The 19,487-nt window shown below is 29.7% G+C and overlaps 1 protein-coding gene across 1 annotated transcript; it reads left to right on the forward strand.

The window, feature by feature from the left end:
* The first annotated feature begins 17,646 nt into the window (after nucleotides 1–17,646).
* On the forward strand, nucleotides 17,647–17,982 carry LOC122271115 (uncharacterized). Its single transcript, XM_043051236.1, has one exon. The coding sequence runs from the start codon at nucleotides 17,647–17,649 to the stop codon at nucleotides 17,980–17,982; it is 336 nt and encodes a 111-aa protein (XP_042907170.1).
* Nucleotides 17,983–19,487: the final 1,505 nt, after the last annotated feature.

The following is a 19,487-nucleotide window of genomic DNA, read 5'->3' on the forward strand; positions in this document are numbered from 1 at the left end:
ATATAGTAAGATTAAATGCAAGAGGAATTAGGAAATACAAGAAATTATATTTGTTAGAAGTTTTGGTTCTTATTGAGCAATTTCGAATTAGCTACAGTTATAATATGATTGAAACATATTCTCATACTTCTCAAAACTGATTACATGTTACAGAAAAGTCTAAAGAAATCATATTTATTTTTGAAAAAATAATATTAAGGGAATCAAATTTTCCGCAAAACAATTTGCTCTCATTTGTTATATACAGCACTATTTTTACTTATAAATGTATTTTAATATATAGAATATTGCATTTATAATAAAATTCTCGAGTATGTTACTCGATAAATACATTATTTTTCTAATTCGATAAGATAAAATTCAACAAATATTTTTAACTCGGCAAAGGGTTTTTTTTTCCATCAAAGCTCAACCAAATGTAATTCAGTCTACACAAATCATTTTAGGAAAAAACATTTGAAGGCAGAATAAGAATCAAATTTGATCAAGAGATGGAAAAAATACAAAATAAAATGTTTCAAATTTTCTTATTAAGGAGAAAACTTAAAAAACTAAATTATTAAAGAAAAGAGCCAAAATCAGTATTTCTTATTTAAGAGAAAACAAGCATAATTTTATTTCACATATTTCGCACATTTTTCATACCATTTTAAAAAAGAGGCGCGTAAAAGGGGAATAAAAATCAAGTTTGATCAAGAGTTTGAAAAAAAGGCAAGATGAAATTGTTATCAACGAGAAAACTTAAAAAGCTAAATTGTTAAAGAGAAAAGCGAAATTTAGTTTATATTGTTAAAGAGAAAACAAATATAATTTATTTGGCACATTTTCATAACATTTTGGAAAAGAAACATGTAAAGAAGCAATGAAAATCAAATTCGATCAAGAACTTGAAAGAAATGTTTCAGATTAATGTTTTGTTCATTTGATAGTATGAATATTATACATTTCGCTATTCAATGTTTTAAAGTTTTTTGTTGTTTTTTTTTAAAAAAAGCAGACTATTTTCATAAATTATTCATCATTAAAGCTAGAGATAAAATTTTAGATTATTAATATAAGGATAAAATTTTAAATATATAGAATTTGCAAAATAAAACGTATTATTTTTAAAATAAGGAATAAATTTAAATAGTAATGGTTTTCAACCTAAATAAGGTTTTGTTTTTATGGACGTATCTGAAACTAAATGCTGTTTTCTGCGGAGCTTATTTAAACATAATTTTGACATAAATTATCTTTATTATTTATCTCAAATAAATTTTATTGCTAAAATTACATATCAAACGTTTGGTAATTGATTTAAAAATTGATATCTTCTTAGAGTAAAAAGCAGTTGCTAGAAGAATGAGTTGCTGAAAAAAAATAGTGCGTGGAGTCCCTCCGCGCGGAAGAAGTTAAACTTCGCAACACGCGACTGCTGATTGTAGAAGGATCAGCAGTCGTAGAAAGATCACTAGTTCTATTCAGCGACTCTTTTTCCTGCTCCGCTCGCTTCCGCGCTCTGTAATCACGGTAATATTGNCACGAAAAAGATGGTTAAATAACAATTTATCCACGTGTTATTTAACCAAACTCAAACAAATAGGTGAAATAACCATTAATCAGATGTAATTCAAACTGTTCACTTTGAGAAAAAATGAGGTTGGAGTCCAAGCGTTGACATCAAAATACATTTCCTCCATTCATTTCAACACATAAAGAGTTTTCAGTGCCCTACACTGGATTCTCAAAATACGATACACTCATTCAAGTATAGTTTACAGCACCATAAAGCTGATAAATTATCTCCTATATTTGCAGTTTTGAAACCATGCTATTAGTAAATGGTTAGAATTTCGCATAGTTTTGTATTTATGATTTTTTAACCATACTAGTCGCAAACAATTATAAAACCGTAAAGGTAAAAAAAAATTCTGAAAATGTTACGGTTAATTGGATGGACAAACTGTTGCCGATTATTTTACCATAATTTTAGAATGAAAATTCTAACAGGGTATAATAAAAGACAAGGATGGGAAGAACAGAGATTTCTTATTGAATCATCTCTGTTTTTACCTTTCCTGTATTTAATCTTTCTGATGAAGATGTACCATTGTCACACGGAAACGTGTATAGGTTTTAATCAAAACTTAAACATTTGCGGTTTTCGAGGTTGTTTGAAAGGATTTTTTAATTCTGTATTGCGTCTCAAAATATTAGACTAGATTTTGGTTTTATTAATCATAACTACGTTTTTTCGTCTAGAAATGTCATTACCACAAAGTACGTTAATTTTACAAGAATAATTCACATTATCATATGGTCAATTTTCAGACCTATGAAACAGCTGCAACGTTACTTGAAAGGCTTTGTTAAAAATACAGATTAACTTATACGTTTTTATGCAAAGCTGCAACATAGATGAAGGGTCAAGTTAAACGACATTATCGTTAAGTTTAATCCTTTCTAAAATTGAATACAGGATAAAATGTTTAAACGTAAACGGTATTATGATGCGATTTAAAAATTTTCTGAAACTTTGTGTCAGTATAATGGATGATTATATGGTGCAAGATTACCCCGATATTTTTTTAATTTGGGAATCCGAAAAAAAAGCAAAGCTGATAAAAAAAAAATTTTTAAAGTTCGTTGAAAAATAGTCTTCTTTCAAATTTTCACGTAATATTAAATTTTTTCATAGCCCTGAAGTCTTTTATCACTAATCTATTGAAAAATTATTTATTTAAAAATTAAGTCGTTAGCAAAAAAAAAATCTTCTATTTCAAAATTAAACCGTAAATTAATATTCAGTATCATATATATTTTTTAATTTTCATTAAATATCTGCAATATTTAATGAAAATTAAAAGAGGGGAAATTATGAGTTTGAATTTCAAATGTAATTCAGAGTAAAATCTGTTTTGACTTAAACTAGGTGACCACTGAAAGCTCAAAATTATCTTCGGAGAATTCATTTTTATCAATTAAATAAATTATTCACGAAAAAAATAAATTACTCGAACTGTTCTTAACTAAATTCGTAAGTATTGGAATTGATATGAAATAAAAATTGCTACGATATTTGAAAATACTTTTATTATTGAATATACTTTTACTTTGAATTATTGAATATTGATACTTGAATATTGATACTTTTTATTATTGAATATACTTTGAAAATACTTTTGATATTTGAATTGAATTGAAATCATTGAATTTTAAAGTATCTGTAGTTGCTACAAAATTTACACTTTCTTTATGTTTGAAAACATTTTCACTCCAGTTGTCAAATTTGGTTAATGATTGCAACGATCATAAAAATATCATGGACATTAATTTTCTGATAAAAACATTTATAATTATCCACAGAATTTTTGTTTTAGATTCAATTTTACAACGTTCATTTATGGTAACTGAAGGAAAAAATGTTTTTTATTGCTTAAGGATTTAATGAAATAATTTTAAATCAGTTACACATGCATTTTTTTCCCTTATGCTTGATAACAGAATCTTTCATAATTATATTACGAATTTAAGTTTCTTCTAGAAATAATTATATTTTACTGAACTAGTCTGTACGTACAATGTAGCCTCATTTATTTAAAATAATACAATGAAATAAAAACAAAATGTTTCATTATAGGCTGTAATTTGATAATTTAAAAACAAAAATGCACTACTATGCTTTTCTTCTTGTGTTTGGTAATTGAAATCATATTACTATTAAGAATATCAGGTCCTTCTAAAAAACAAAGAATGTTCACGAAAATAGCTGTGTTTTTATATTTATTTTAACTTTTTTTTATTAAACATTGATTTTATTTAAATTGAAAAAGTTTGTTTCATTATATCCTCAAGTAATAAAATATATCTTAAATAAGTTACAAAAGTACTTTTTTTCCTTGTGTTTGTTCATTGAAATATTCAGAATATTAGTATGTACCTCATTTTTCTTCTTAAAAATTATATTCACCTGAAGAAATTTCATCTTTACGTTCAATTTAGCTTAATTTATTATAAATACTTTTATAAGGTTAATTATTATAGGATATAATTAAGCAAATTTTAAAAAAAAGTCACTGCGATTTTTTATGTGCGTTTTTTGACTGAAACTATAGGAAAACTGTTATAAGCATCAGTCCTATCTAAAAAAAATATGAATACACCCAAATACTTAAACAAAACAAAAAAGAATAACCTTTTTTTTACTTAATGTTTTAATTAAATAATTTAGAAGAAGATAAACATTTTTTTTCTTCCTTAAGAAGAAAAAAAAACTTATAAATTCTGAAATCATGTTTAATTATTTACAGATTAAAAGTATTCTGTTACAAAAAAGTTCTAAATAAACTTAACCACTCTAAGGAAAATTCCTTTTTTATGTTATTTTAGATTTCTTACACGCATTTAAGAGAACACATAATTGATTTTATGAATTTTTCTTAATATTAATCTAAGTCTTATAAATAATGATTTGTCAGATCAAAAGAATAAAAATGTTATGTATATTATTTTTCTTCATTATTTCTTGTGTTTTCATGATTCATGTTTTTGTATTCAATTTAAAATTTGTTTCTAAGTACTTTAAAGAGAAATTAATAGTATGAACAAGCCTGTGTGTCTTCTCATTTGTTAATTTGATACGTTTATACAGGGTGTTCGGAAATTCGATCGATACATTCAAAAGAATGATTAAGAACATCATGAAGGGTTAAACTTGCTTCCTTAGAGGCACCGCAGCCATATTAACGAAACGAAAAAGCATTCATGAGAATGGCTTAATCGCATTTAATTGTTTGATCGTGTTAATCGTGAAAAACACTGAGGATTCTAAATGTCGAGGTCAGTTAAGGTTAAATCTCACCAAATTTAACACTTGCATGTTATTCACTCCGCGAATCATGTTTACGTCATTGTTGTCATCGTAAAACCCTTCAATCCACTCTAATAATAATTAGTCAAATCTCGTTACAGTTATCCGGGTTTGGAGTAGCTTAGGTAGTTGTTTTTCAGCTTGATGCTGAAATCGAAATGAGATTTTCGTGAATTTGGGATGAGATTTTCACGTTACCTCTCAACTACGTTTTCGTCTCCTAGTTTTATGGTAAATCTTTGTCTTCTGGGTAACCCCTTAAATTTTTTGTTGGAAAATTAAATCGTTAGCAATATACTGCTGCAAAATGTAATGAGAAAGAAAAGAAATTATGTATTTGAATTTCTAACGTAGCAACACTTTAATTTCTTTTTTTAAGTTTTAATTTGATGAATGACAGCTTTATTTTGATCAACCAACGTTTTTGATAACATAAAAAGACAAAAAAATTTAATACACAATTGTTGTACATGTGCTTACGTTCTGTTTATATGTTATATTATGTTTATTTGAATTTGTTAAGCAATCGGAAGATATGTAATAACATAACAAAACACAATGTTACTTGATTAAAAATTTTATTCACTTCAAAAAATATAGAAACTGGAAGTAATAATCAACATGTTTCAAGCACACAAAAACGGGCGTCNTAACGGGTTCACGTTTCACTAGAGTATTTTAAGTGTAAAATAGTTTCCACACCATTTGGTGTTAAGATACTCTGAATTTACTACATTTTAGACATCCTTGCCAGCGATTAATCTGGATCTCTGACTAATATCAGGATCTTTCAGCCGGAAATGATAATGAATATCACGAACTTGTATATAACGGGTTCACGTTTCACTAGAGTATTTTAAGTGTAAAATAGTTTCCACACCATTTGGTGTTAAGATACTCTGAATTTACTACATTTTAGACATCCTTGCCAGCGATTAATCTGGATCTCTGACTAATGTCAGGATCTTTCAGCCGGAAATGATAATGAATTTTACAAACTTAACTATAACGGGTTTACGTTTCACTAGAGTATTTTAAGTGTAAAATAGTTGCCGCACCATTTGGTGTTAAGATACTCTGAATTTACTACATTTTAGACATCCTTGCCAGCGATGTATCTGGATCTCTGACTAATATCAGGATCTTTCAGCCGGAAATGATAATGAATTTCACAAACTTGTCTATAACGGGTTCACGTTTCACTAGAGTATTTTAAGTGTAAAATAGTTTCCACACCATTTGGTGTTAAGATACTCTGAATTTACTACATTTTAGACATCCTTGCCAGCGATGTATCTGGATCTCTGACTAATATCAGGATCTTTCAGCCGGAAATGATAATGAATTTTACAAACTTGTCTATAACGGATTTTTTCCAATGTCCTCCAAAGAATACTTTCCACATCATAATACTATATTGATATTGAATGATTAGTAGTGTGTGTTTAAATGAACTGTCACATCGTAATCCTTATTTAAAATTAATTATGCATTACTTCATCTATATCCTCTACAAGCAAACCACACTTTCCCTCAAAAACATATTTTAAAAAGAAACAATCTTGTCGCATAAAGATAAATATTTCTTATATCGCTCGAAGCTGTTCTGTGGCACGCATATAAATGTAAGAAGTTTTTAGGCATCTGCCTATGAAATACAAGAGCTTCAAGACATATTTAGTCTGAGATGAAATAAATTGTTACGTATGAAACATGGGTAAAAGAAAAAGAGCAATACGAAAGTTTAATGCTTGATGTTTGAGGGAATGTATTTTATGTGTGACTTTTCGGATTCACCAAGTAATCAATAAAAGTATCATAAGTGCGAGGTATATAAGATACACACTCTGACCCATGTATTAGAAACCTTAGAAATGCTTGTTAATAACAACTCCTTTTGCAGAATTAATACACTTTTAAGAATTTCTAGAAAAAAATGGTTAAATAACAATTTATTTAATTGTTATTTTACCGTATTCAAACAAAACAGTCCAATAACCATAAATAAGACGTTATTCAAACCTTAAACTACGAGAGAAACCGTTTATTTCTTGCTTTCGCCTAATACGGTTAAACAACCAGAATTTAATTGTTATCCAACTAGGCGTACCTAATGAAACCACTTATTTCCTCACAGATGGGTACAAATCATAGCCGAGAGGACAAATCAGTCAATCTTATCACCTTTATAACGGTGTTTCGAGTCCCAGGGTTAAACACGCAATGTTTCCTCTATTCTCTGCAACTTATCAAGAGTTCCCAGTATCCTGTACGCCCCATTTTGTGATCCTATACTCTTAAAATACAAAACTCTCATGCACGCATAGATGGTAGCACCATAAAAATGCTTAAAGATCTCCAATGTCTTTTTTACTATTTTGAAACCATGCTAGTAATAAATGGCTAAAAAACTGCATAGTTTTGTATTTATGGTTCTTAACTTAGTTGTAAACTGTTTCAAAAACATAGAGGTAAAAAATGTTTTAACTGTAATCTTTACTCTTAATTAGAGGGACAGATTTTTGTTGGTTGTTTCATCATAATTTTAGAAGGAAAATTTTATCAATTCACCTCGTACTTACTTCAGGAGTGTATATATGTCTAGATAATACCATGCATTAGCGACACAGACTTAAAAATCCTATAAACCTGTAATTTTTAAGGAAGAGGAGGTTGCTGTCAAATGCGCCTTTCCAATATGTCCCAAAGATTTTTATTAGGTTAAGATATGGATTTTGCGTTGACCGAGGAAGGTGTTGGAAGTCAGATTGGTGTTTATTGAAATAATTTGTAAGCTTCTGGCATGATGTTACTGATGCATTATCGTTCATGCAATAACCGCGATCTTTGGAGCAAAAATGTAAAATTCAAGGATGAATTTGATATGCCAATGTGTCCAGGTAACAGCTGTGGTGGCTTTTACCTAAATTTAAATAAATAGATTTACTTAAATATTAATCGGTAATTTGAACAAGGAGTATATTTACATTTTAATTTTTTTTCTGAAAGAGTGAGCGTTGATGTATGTTATTTTTTTTTTAACAAGCACGTTTACAAATAAAATTTTTCTTCTCAAAATCATATTGCAGCAGTTTAAGAAAGATCACGCGTTAATGTAATTGTTGTGACCATTCACGACTTTGTTGAGATTCACATATTTAATTTCAAGAGGATGCGAAAAACTGCTCAGAAGACTTTCAAGTAACTGGTCTGACTTTAGTGAGACAAGTCCAAAATTATCCATATATCTTTAGAGAAAAAAAGTCATAAAATGCTTCTCGTGTGACTTTCAAGCAATCAAAGTTACCCAGAGACTTTAGTCCCAGTAAAGTATATTTTTGATAACCAAATGACATAAGTCACAATAAATAGCCAAGGAGACATTTATATGAAATCACCAAATAGTGTAACATTAAAGTCACATTATGACCACCTTGGTACAATTCAAAACTCTCACACCTGTGACTGTGACAATTTTTGACTTTTTTATTACTTCGCTGTGATAGTTTGTGCTATCTGGGCAGGCCTTTGAACAATGCGAACATGACTAGTAAAAATCTCGCAAGTCTCTAAATCATTGTCTTGTGTGTGCTTTATTGAGATTTGATGTCTGAGACATTAAGGGGGATCCTACCCTAAGATGGTAAAATATTAAAGTTTTTTTTGAATTTTTTTTAAGTAATAGAGACAAGGCAGAGACTCCTTGTTTTTTTATGTTATTTAGCTACAATTTAAGTCTATTTTAAATTTTTTTCTTTTACGAAATAATAAAAAATAAGTTGGTGGCAGCTCCGTGTGTAGCTGGTAATCAAAAATTAGCACCTCACTGGCCTCATGGATTTAGAAGTCCTGAAACATAGGAAAACGATTTTGTTTAGATTTTCTGAAACATAAAGACATTATCTAAAAAGTAGCACAGCGGTTTTTTTGATATTCGCAAAATTACCAAAATGGCGGCAACTTAAAAAAAAAGTTCAGTTTTTCATTGAAAAATATTCAATAAAATGCTAATATAAAATCGAAATATAAAATTATCAAAAAAATCTTAAGCTACTTTCTAAAGAATATATTTTTACGTAATTTAAAATAAAGAACAGCTTATTTCATTGTATAGATCATGAGAAAAACGTTAGGCCAGGACAAAAAACAGCGTTTTGAGAAAAAAGTGTTTAAAGTTTTGACTTATGGTAGGGGAAAACGTTTAATTTCATATACATAATGGTCGATAAATGANAATGACTAACTTTTATTCTGCAATTCCAGGTCCATATATCTTCTCCGTCAACAGAATGGATGAGACATAAAAAGAATGTCCTAATCCGGCCGAACGGGCCTTTCTACCTGCTAAGCGACGACTCTCTATTTTCCGGTATAACTTCCAAACGAAGTTAGGTATCGAGAAATCGTTTTAGACAGACATTAGGAAAAGTTTCAGTCAGAATTTAAACCACCTTCCCACTGACTCGAGCTCTCAAATTTCCAATGAAGCTTTCTACTTCGACCAATAGCAATATACGTAGCAGTTTCTCCCTTATTGCTGCAAACGAAATTTATTTCGATATTCTCGCTAAATTGGAATTATCTAAAACAGAACAAAAATCTTTTTTAATCGATTACGGACTCGCTTATCAGCTCTAATTCTAACTGGAGCCCTTTGCGCTATAACAAAAAAAGTTTCGAAAAAAAAAAGGTTCTATTATTTTGTAATATGTCATACTAAGTTAATTGAAATAATTTATCGAAAAAAGGCAGCGATAGCATTGTGTAGAGGTTTGGATGCAAAAGCATTTCTGTTGAAATACAATTCTCTTTTATTATCCAACATTATATGTATCTTGAATTACACAGGGTAAAAAAAGAAAATTCCGGTTGCATGAGATTTTTGAACGGATCTTGGATATTTAAGTGTGGCGGATTACATATCTGCAATCGAATTCTCTCAACAAGAAACAGTTTTTACGCAATTTATTAACAAATTCCTAACTAGGATTTTTAAAATTCACTTCAGTGAGCCGTGATGGCTTAGGGCAGTGTTTCTCAACGGGGGCGTTGAGAGTATGGTGAGGGGCGGTGAACTTGTTTTGGGCGGTAGGGGGCGTTGGGTATGTTTTGGGTGGTAGGGGGGCGATAAGCATGTTTTGTCATTCAAATTTAATTTTAAAACTTACAAATAAAATTATTAAATNTGTTACTGATGCATTATCGTTCATGCAATAACCGCCATCTTTGGAGCAAAAATGTAAAATTCAAGGATGAATTTGATATGCCAATGTATCCAGGTAACAGCGATGGGGACTTTTACTTAAACTTGAATTAATAGATTTATTTAAATAATTTTCTGTAATTTAAGCAAGTAATATATTTACATTTAAAAAAAACTCCAGAAGTGTGAGCGTTAGTGTATGTTTTTTTTAACAAGCACGTTTACAGATTCAATTTTTCTTTTCAAATACATATTGGAACAGTTTGAAAAAGATCACTCGTTAATGTAATTGTTGTGACCATTCACGACTCTGTTGTGATTCACATATTTAATTTCAAGAGGTTACAAAAAACTGCTTACAAGACTTTAAAGTAACTGGTCTGACTTTAGTGAGACAAGTCCAAAAAAAGTCGTAAAATGCCCCCGTGTGACTTTCAAGGGATCAAATTTGCAACAAAGTTTCCCAGAGACTTTAGTCCCAGTAAAGTATATTTGTAACAACTAAATGACATAAGTCACAATAAATAGCCAGGGAGACATTTATGTGATATCACAAAATAGTGTAACATTAATGTCTCATTATGACCTCTTTGGGACAATTCAAAACTGTCACACTTGTGACTGTGACTGCTGTGACAATTTTTGACCTTTTTATTACGTCGCTGAGATAGTCTGTGCCATCTGGGCAGGCCTTTGAACAATGTGAACATGGCTATAGAAAATCTCACAAGTCTCTAATTCATTGTCTTGTGTGTGCTTTATTAAGATTTGATGACTGTAACATTAATTTATTTAAAATTTCTACTGATGGAAGAAACACAAACCTTCTCTAGAATTGAATTAAAATACGTAAGATAATGTTTTGATAAAAAATAATTAAAATGCTCACTTTTTTACAAGTTTCTAGTTGAATAAGCATTTCAACTAGGCAGGATTAAAAAAATAAAAATAAAAATTGCTAAATACGCAAAATGGGAAGGCAATTATTTTGACAGTAATATGAATTAGTGAACATAAAGCTAAGTTCCAACAAAAAATGTATATTTAAAATGTTTTAATTGCTCTCCGAAAATGTAAAAAGTTAAAAAGTTTCGTCAACAAAGTTCTTAAAGCCCCCAATCTAAGCAATATTAAAAATATAATACCAACGTCATTTAACTGTTTTGAAATTTATACTATTGTATAAATATTTGTTTAAATTGTAGCATTCCTATTAGTTATGTTATTATCTATGAGAAATCTCTTGAATCGGACTCAGTTGCTTGGAAACAGTTTGTGATATGAAATATTCCGAAATTTTTTAAATTAATCAAATGATTGCTTTGATAAATGTATTCGCTACGGTTTTATTAAACGACAGAAAAGTCATTATTTTAGATGAACGTTATTTGCTTTATCTTTCAATATCGCATGAGTTTAATATAAAGTTAAAAATAGCTTGATTATTTAGAAAGTCTAAGAACTTGTAATTTCAATTTCAATTCAGTGTTTGATGTATGAAATGATTTTTCTGCGTTCGATTATTTACATTTAAATTAAAATATTTGAATAAGTATTCCATAAATAAATCGACTGAAGTTGATTGAAAAGAGATTTGATGTTTTAGATGTCAAAACTGTCAAAAGATATGACTCTTCAGATGTAAAGAAGGTTTTGGGGATTCAGATCAAAATTACTGAACTTCTTATCTCTTTAATAGCTTAATAGAAGTCTACGGCGCACATTTTACTCTATTTTGAAGTTTTTACTCTATTTTGAAATTGATTTTAATAAACTAAATTGAAATAAATTGCTTAAGAAATATCCATAAAACTCTAAACGTTATAGCTCAAGATTATTCACACAAAAAAGAAAGGATAATTATTAAAAAGATAAGAACGTTTTAAAAAACTTAATTTTATTCTCGGTTTTAATAAAGACTACATTTACACTTAAAATATAATCGGAAAGCTACGTTTCTACAAATTGAGATTAATTTGGAATCTAAATTTATTTATAAATGTACTTTTACCAAATGTTTTACTACGCTGTGTTTGGAATATTAAGGTCTAAATATTTAAAAACTTTCATGCTGAAATTTATCCTATCCTCCTTCTGAAGTTAAAATAAATAAATAAATAGCAAAATTTCTTTTTGTAATTTTATTTAACTCTTCCTAGAAAATATTTATTTTGGAATAAAGTATAACAATTCCCAAAACGTTACGTTTATTTTACGGCAAAATACAAAAGCAAATATTTATTTGGAAATAATGAAATATTGTTTTTCGAAAAAAAATTTCAAAGTATTGGACATGACAAACCTTATCTCCCATGAAATATTTATGTTCTTTACCATTATTTTGTAAAATTATTAGGGATAATGGCAACAGCAGGATTTGTTTCAATTTAAAAGTAAGAATGCGCAGTTGTCAAAGACTTACTAGTGCACTAGAAAAAAAGTTAGGGCAGCTTTCATCTATCAAATTTCCTGTTCGTTTAAGTATTCGAGAAGATCTAATTATCTGATCCAAACAGTTGCAACTCAGGCGCCAAATGTTACCACTCGATGAATTGTGAAACTTTATTCTTCTAAGCGAATATAATATCCACTGATATTAATTATTCTGAGTTTATTGGTCACGTTCATTGAAATATTTTCTGAATATGCCAATAATAAAAAAGTGAACTACTGTAGAAACTAAAATTAACGCAATTGTTTAATAAAATAATAATTGAATGAAATTTAAACAAAATATTTTTGCTTAAAGTGAACACTCTCAAAAATTAAACTTCAATTTTAGACAATTCAGTGGTTTATAAGTTGTATTTCATAATTTTTGATAATCATCACTATTTAACGTAATTTTTGACGAAATGTGAACTTTTAAATATTTAACGGAACGATTTTCTTCATTCGTGTGTCGTATCGGTACATTACTGGAATAGTTTTATTTAAACTTGAGGTCGGTTACTGTTGTACGGGATAGTATAGGGGTAGTGCTCTTGTTCTCAATCTTAATTCCTGGTGATGATAGAGTGCCAATGATGATATATTTTATGCTGTATTATTAAATCATTTATGTTATTATCCTTTTTGTGATGTCATTATGTCTGACATTTTACATTACGTCAAATGATTTCGACGAAATGTGTGTCTGCAAATAATTGGAGATACACGATAAGAAATTTCAGTGCATCTAAACACCAAAAAATGGTGGTAACTACTTTACACCAAAGTAGTGTTTCATTAAGTGTCCCACAGCATCAAATCCGAGAATAGTTTCCGGTGTAGTAAGTTACACTTAGAATGCTCCTTTGCACAACTTCATGTAAATTATTAGACACCATATTTGTTAAACAGCAACACTAAAATTTATAATGACAGTAAGATATGCTACACATAAAAATCACTGAAAGCAGTAGGACGTTAAATGTAAAGCAGGAATGTATATATACTAAATTTAGGATGTATAAATTTAGGATGTATATATACTACATGCTCATAAGCAGAATATTAGTATGAATTTGAACTTAGCTCAATAAAACTGAAATGAATAGATTTTAAATAATATGGAATTATTTTATACAATTAATTGACAGATGTGTGTAAATCTTCTAATAAAGCATACATATTTTTAATAAAAAAAATAAAAATATACAAATATTTTATAACAGTATACGTGATCTGTTTGTCAAAATATATGACAAGATGTTTGAATAAACTTGGTAAATAATCTAACACAATCAATATTCTTTCTCAATCTGTAAAGAGCATTAAAATTTACTGGGTATTAAATAGGCTATCTTAAGTTTTCTAAATCATTTCGCCAAGAGGAATGAAATTACATGGCAAATAATCGAACATGAATTTGCACTCCTGAACATTCTGAGATCAATAGGTAAGCCTAGTAAGGCTTAAATCTCCGCCATCATAGATTGAAATTGGAAAAGTTTCATATCCTTAGAAATAATTATGATAATTAATTTAACTTCCTAATTATGTGTAACTGGAGCCTTTCTCATTGATTACATCTTGAAACTTTCCGGAAATTCACAAACGACAACAACACTTCCGCCCTATTTCAAACCATAAATGGAATAATTAAAATTGATATGGTGCAAGTTTTATCAATTATTAGTGCTTAGATTTGATCACATCCTTTAAAGTGTGTATGAACGCTAGATTCGGTAATAACTTAAAATAATACACAATGTTTTGAGTTAATGGTAATTTTTTTCTCCATTTGAAGAGAGGATCATTCAAAAAAAATTTCAGAAAGCAATTTCATCAAAAATGAAGAAAATAAACTGCCATAAATTTGAGTACTAATTTTTTATTTATGTGCTTCAATCAAATTTATACAAGTCTCATAAATATAAAATAGTCAGCAAATATTTTAAAAATATAAAAGATTTTTTAAAATAAATACCTATTACTTTATTTAGATAGATATTCCGTAAGGAAATAAGTCTATAAATAATGAAACAAAAGTAAAAATTCAAATGCTTTAATAAGAATCTTTTACAAGCGTTTTAACTGCTTAAATAATAACAGATAAGCTATTTTAAAAGCTTTGAAAGCCCAAACTGCAAAAGCAATAGCATAAAAATAAAAGGTTTAGAATAACAGTTATTGAATTATAAAACAAATTAAAACGTAATTAAATGAATTGGATTAAAATAAATAAACAATGCTTAAAACCTCTCCAAAAAAATATTATTCTTAAATTTTAATAGTTTTTTTTTATCATAGTTAAGAATTAAGCTAGTTATTGAGAATAAGCATTTCATTTCAAGTCACATTCTGCTGGCATAATTTCGTTTCATTCAAAAAAAATAATATTTTTAAATAATAATAAATTCTTTCAAGCAAGCAGTCTGTTTGGAATATAAAACTAAGTAATTCAATATTGGATTCACGAAATTGTATGTATTGCATTGATTCTAAAATCCCGTATGAGCACTGGAGTTTTAACTCAAATTTGATAATGTGTGTAAGTTAAAAACGTGCTTTTGTAAGTGCTATGCTTCTTAAGACAAAACGTGACGATGCTTTTATCATTTAGCGCAAAAGTTTAAATGGAACAATGGAATAGTTTGGAATAAATTTTATATAGAATTAAGAATAAGTTTTCCAATGTAATAATATACGGGCTGTTATAATATTGATATACATGAACAATGAAACTTTTGTTTAAGGAATATTATAACTTTCGAATATATATTTTTAGACGATTTTATTATGAAATGTTAGGTATTAATGACCAACATATATATATATATATACAGGGTGGTCCTAAAATATATGTCAAAAATGTAAAGATAAGTAGTAGAGGGGACTTAAATAAGCATATTTCGTATGGGATTGTGTGTGCGGTAATGCCGCCTTGAGCTGGTAGGGAGCGCTGATGACGGCGGCGTATAAAAGCGCTTGCTAGCTGGATTCCTGCACGGATCTCAAACAGCATGCATCGTTTCACCAATGTGGAGCTTGCCGACGTGCATTTCATGAATGGGGCTGCATAAGGAAACGAATTAGCTGCTCAGAGGATGTACAGGGAGCGTCAGAAATCACCTGGACGCTGTCTACGGCCAGCATTGGATAGGACGGGGTGGTCCAGTTCCCTAGCCACCGCGTTCTCCTGATTTAACCTGCTTGGATTTTTTCTCTTGGGGTCATATTAAACGCCTGGTGTACGAGAGTCCCATCAAGAAGATCTTGTTGCTGCTTTACATGCGCTCGACATGCCGAATGTCTTTTCTAATGTACGCCGATCCATGCGCCGTCGCTGTGAATCTTTTATCGATGTTGGTGGCTGCTCTTTCGAGCACCTCTTGTAAACTGTTGATACATTTTTATTTTCTTTTGTCTTTACTTGTCTTGGTGTTTTCAAACAAGCAGGATTAAAACAAATGATAGAAATAAATACCGTTTTTTTTATATTGTTGACTTTATTGGAAAAAATTATCCCAAAGAATTATCTCAAAAGCAACTTTCACTTAAAAATTTAAAATTAGATTATTACGGTTCATATAAGCCAAGATATCATTTCATTATAACAGGAATTTAAATGGAAATCATTTTTTCTCTAGCAAAAACGGAAATGCAGTAGTTCAAAATGTCAGCAGCAATTTCGTTTTCACACAAGTGTCTGAAACAAAATTGATTTTAAAAAATGCAATTTATAACAATTATATTTACTTTAATTGGAGCATTTTTTATAAGAATTCAAAATGTCGATGAGTCAAAATAAGATAGCTGTTCGCAGTATCAGACTATTTCGAAGTCACAAATGTTTCGCAATATTTGCCTTTATTTCCATCACAAGCAATGCTTCAGTGACTTTAAACTTTTGTGAAGTTTAGAACATGCTCTGAAGTTTAAAGGTGCAATACAATCGAGAGACGAGCTTTGCCCAGCTCTTGCGTTATATTTGTATTGCTTTCTAAAAGCCCAGTTTTCCAACAGATAAAAGAAACTGTATATGGGTCAGTCTTTTCTTTTTCAACTATAGCGATTTAGTCAAAAACATTTTATTTTGCGTAGATGAAATAAAACGCGAAGACGTATGGTGAGAAGATGCGTACCAACTTTCCGTACAATTTCCATTCTCGGAATTTTGATATTTTTAATTAAAGAATTGCTTCGATGAATTTTTCTTGACATTTCGGCACTTTTAATATAACCGTAATTAAAGTAAGCTAAATCTGTCAAGATCACAAAGTCATGCTCTGGTTGAGGTAAAAAATAACGATTTGCGGATGGATAGATGGTGTGAGAATGTGTTCTCCCTGTGAAAAGGGATGTGACGTTTGTATGTTGCCTCCGGATCACCCTCAGCGATGTTTCCTAGATCGTCTGCAAAGAGCTCATAGTACAGCTTTAGTACAACCTAACTATAAGTACCAATGTAATATAATCGTCCTATAATATTCTTTTTTACATTCAAATACAAATACGGAGATAGTGAGTTAGTGCAGGCGGAGAGCAATATGGATAGGAGAATTTTTGTAGGAGGGCCTATTTTTCACCGCTCTTCTTCCAAATAATATATTAGGAGCCACACAGAGGCAAATTCGAGCATGATTTATACCCCTGGAATTTCTACTTAAAAATATGATTTCATGCAGGTGGACTAACTGGTCGCTAAATGCGATGATTACTAAAAAATTTTCTTTTTTTTTTAATTGGAAAATTTGATTAAACATATTAAGCAATGTTGCTGCAATTTCTTATTTCTTTCTGGACCAGAAAATTTTGGTGCTAGCTCTTAGTTAAGTAAGGCATTAGCAATTGCGACAGTAAATAATGCGTTTTAAGTAAATATATGTAACTTAGCTTTATCCTAATAAAAGTGTAGTGTTTCTGAAAAGGATGACTTTTAGAAAAAAATAGTTTTATATTTATAATGGCTTGTAAAATTTTTCTAATAAGATTTATCAGACTAGACACACTGATATACACTGAGTGACCAAATTATTATGACCACCTCAGAGTTTTATGCAAATGAGTTATTGCGTCACAGCGTTGCCGCTAGAGGGCAAGATAACTATAACACGGGAATGCTGGACAAGTGAGTCATCAGTTATACTGTGTTGCTTGCTCAGATATGGGAAAGAAAAGTGATTTAACTGAATTTCAACGTGGAATGATTGTGGGTGCGAGATGTGTCGGAACGAGCATCAGCAAAACGGCTGCACTTGTGAAGTGTTCTAGAGCAGCAGTTGTTAATGTGTACAAAGAATGGACAATCAAGCAAAAAACCGGATCTCAACGTCAGACTTGTGGTCGTCACAGGGTACTGAATGCTCGATCAGAGAGAAGGCTGGCCAGGGTTGTGCAGCGCAACAGGAGAGCAACAGTGCGACAAATTGCAAGTGATCTTAATCAAGGAGCAACTGTGAACGTCTCTGAACGTGCTGTTCGACGCACATTGCGCGTATAGGGTATGGAAGCAGACGACTGAAGGGGTGGTCATAATAATTTGGCCAATCAGTGTGTGTGTATATATATATAAATTTTTTATATAAATGTTCTTTTATTCATGTGCATAAATAAATAAATTACTATTTTGATCCCTTTGTAGGCTTTTCACCCATCGGCTCATTGACCGTTGTCAATAATGCTTAATTTCTACGTGATCTATTAACCACGTATTACAATTAGTCTACTGTGAGAACTATCCCATCAAAGATGCATGAAAAGACAACATAGTTTGAACTATTCTTTAGAACACAGTTTCTCTAAATTACATCTGTCCATTTACCCTCTGAAATAATCGAGATATACATAACGAAAATAAACAACTTTCAGTCCCGTAAATCTACTCAACCATTTAAATAAACCGCCATTGCTTTAAATACTTCATAGAAGTATATAGAGATTATTGCTCTTCTGTTTAATAAATGGCATAGTCATCAAAAGATTAAAATTACCGAATAAAATGTGAAATAAATATTAGTTTTGAAAAACATTTTTATAATTGATTCGAGGGCATAAAAATCATTCGTTTGGTTCAGTTTACTTTATAGTATTGTATTTTTACTAAAAAAAAATAAAAAATCTGTTGAATCCACGACCTTTCGGACATAGGCCCAACGCCCAACTACTTTTACGTTTTAATACTGAAATATGAAAACAATACTATTTAGAACACAAATTAAATGTACAAATTAAAGAAAAACTAATTAATATAAATTTCTTTTACGCATCCTGATCTTGCTAATCTGTTATTTTATCCCACTTTCTGAGAGGCAGAATAACGAGAACGCTTTGAAACAGTTTTATTGTAAAATTTAAGAGAGCAAAAAATTCGACGTACTTAAAATGTCTTTTTTACTAATAAAATATAATGGTTTGATGCTTTTTAATATTTCAAAAAAAAAAAATACAGTGGATGGTAAACGATGTCAATGTAAGGTGACATTTAGAAGATAAATGTGTAGGTTATGAATAAAAAATTTCTGAATCACAAAAATTTTACGATTGAAATCAGAATAAGTCAAAAAATGTTTAAAGTTTAGAAATATCTAGTTCTCTTTTGGGGATAAATATGTCTCCCTGGAATTTTAAATTGCACACAATTCTGCTACGAAATAGAAAACTAGGAGTGCAAAAAACATTTCAGAGATTCTGAAATGTACGAAATTTTAGAATGTCGTTTTATAATAATATACTATTACAGTCTCATAGCTTTTTTGAAATAAGAAATTCAATAACTTTGTTACATTTTATTCTTGTGGCTTCATAAGATATTGTTTAAATGAACCGTAGTGGTATAATAAGGGAGATCGCTTACATTTATATAAATCGAGTGTAAATTTGAATGGCTCTATTAATGGGTTCTTGGAATTTTAAGTATCAAATTTGATATGTAATAATTGTATTTAACTTTTAAAATCAGAAATGCAATATTATTTTCCGAAAATAATCAATTTAATACATTATAAA

Source organism: Parasteatoda tepidariorum, chromosome 9, assembly GCF_043381705.1.
Source record: "Parasteatoda tepidariorum isolate YZ-2023 chromosome 9, CAS_Ptep_4.0, whole genome shotgun sequence".
NCBI classification, from domain to species: Eukaryota; Metazoa; Arthropoda; class Arachnida; order Araneae; family Theridiidae; genus Parasteatoda; species Parasteatoda tepidariorum.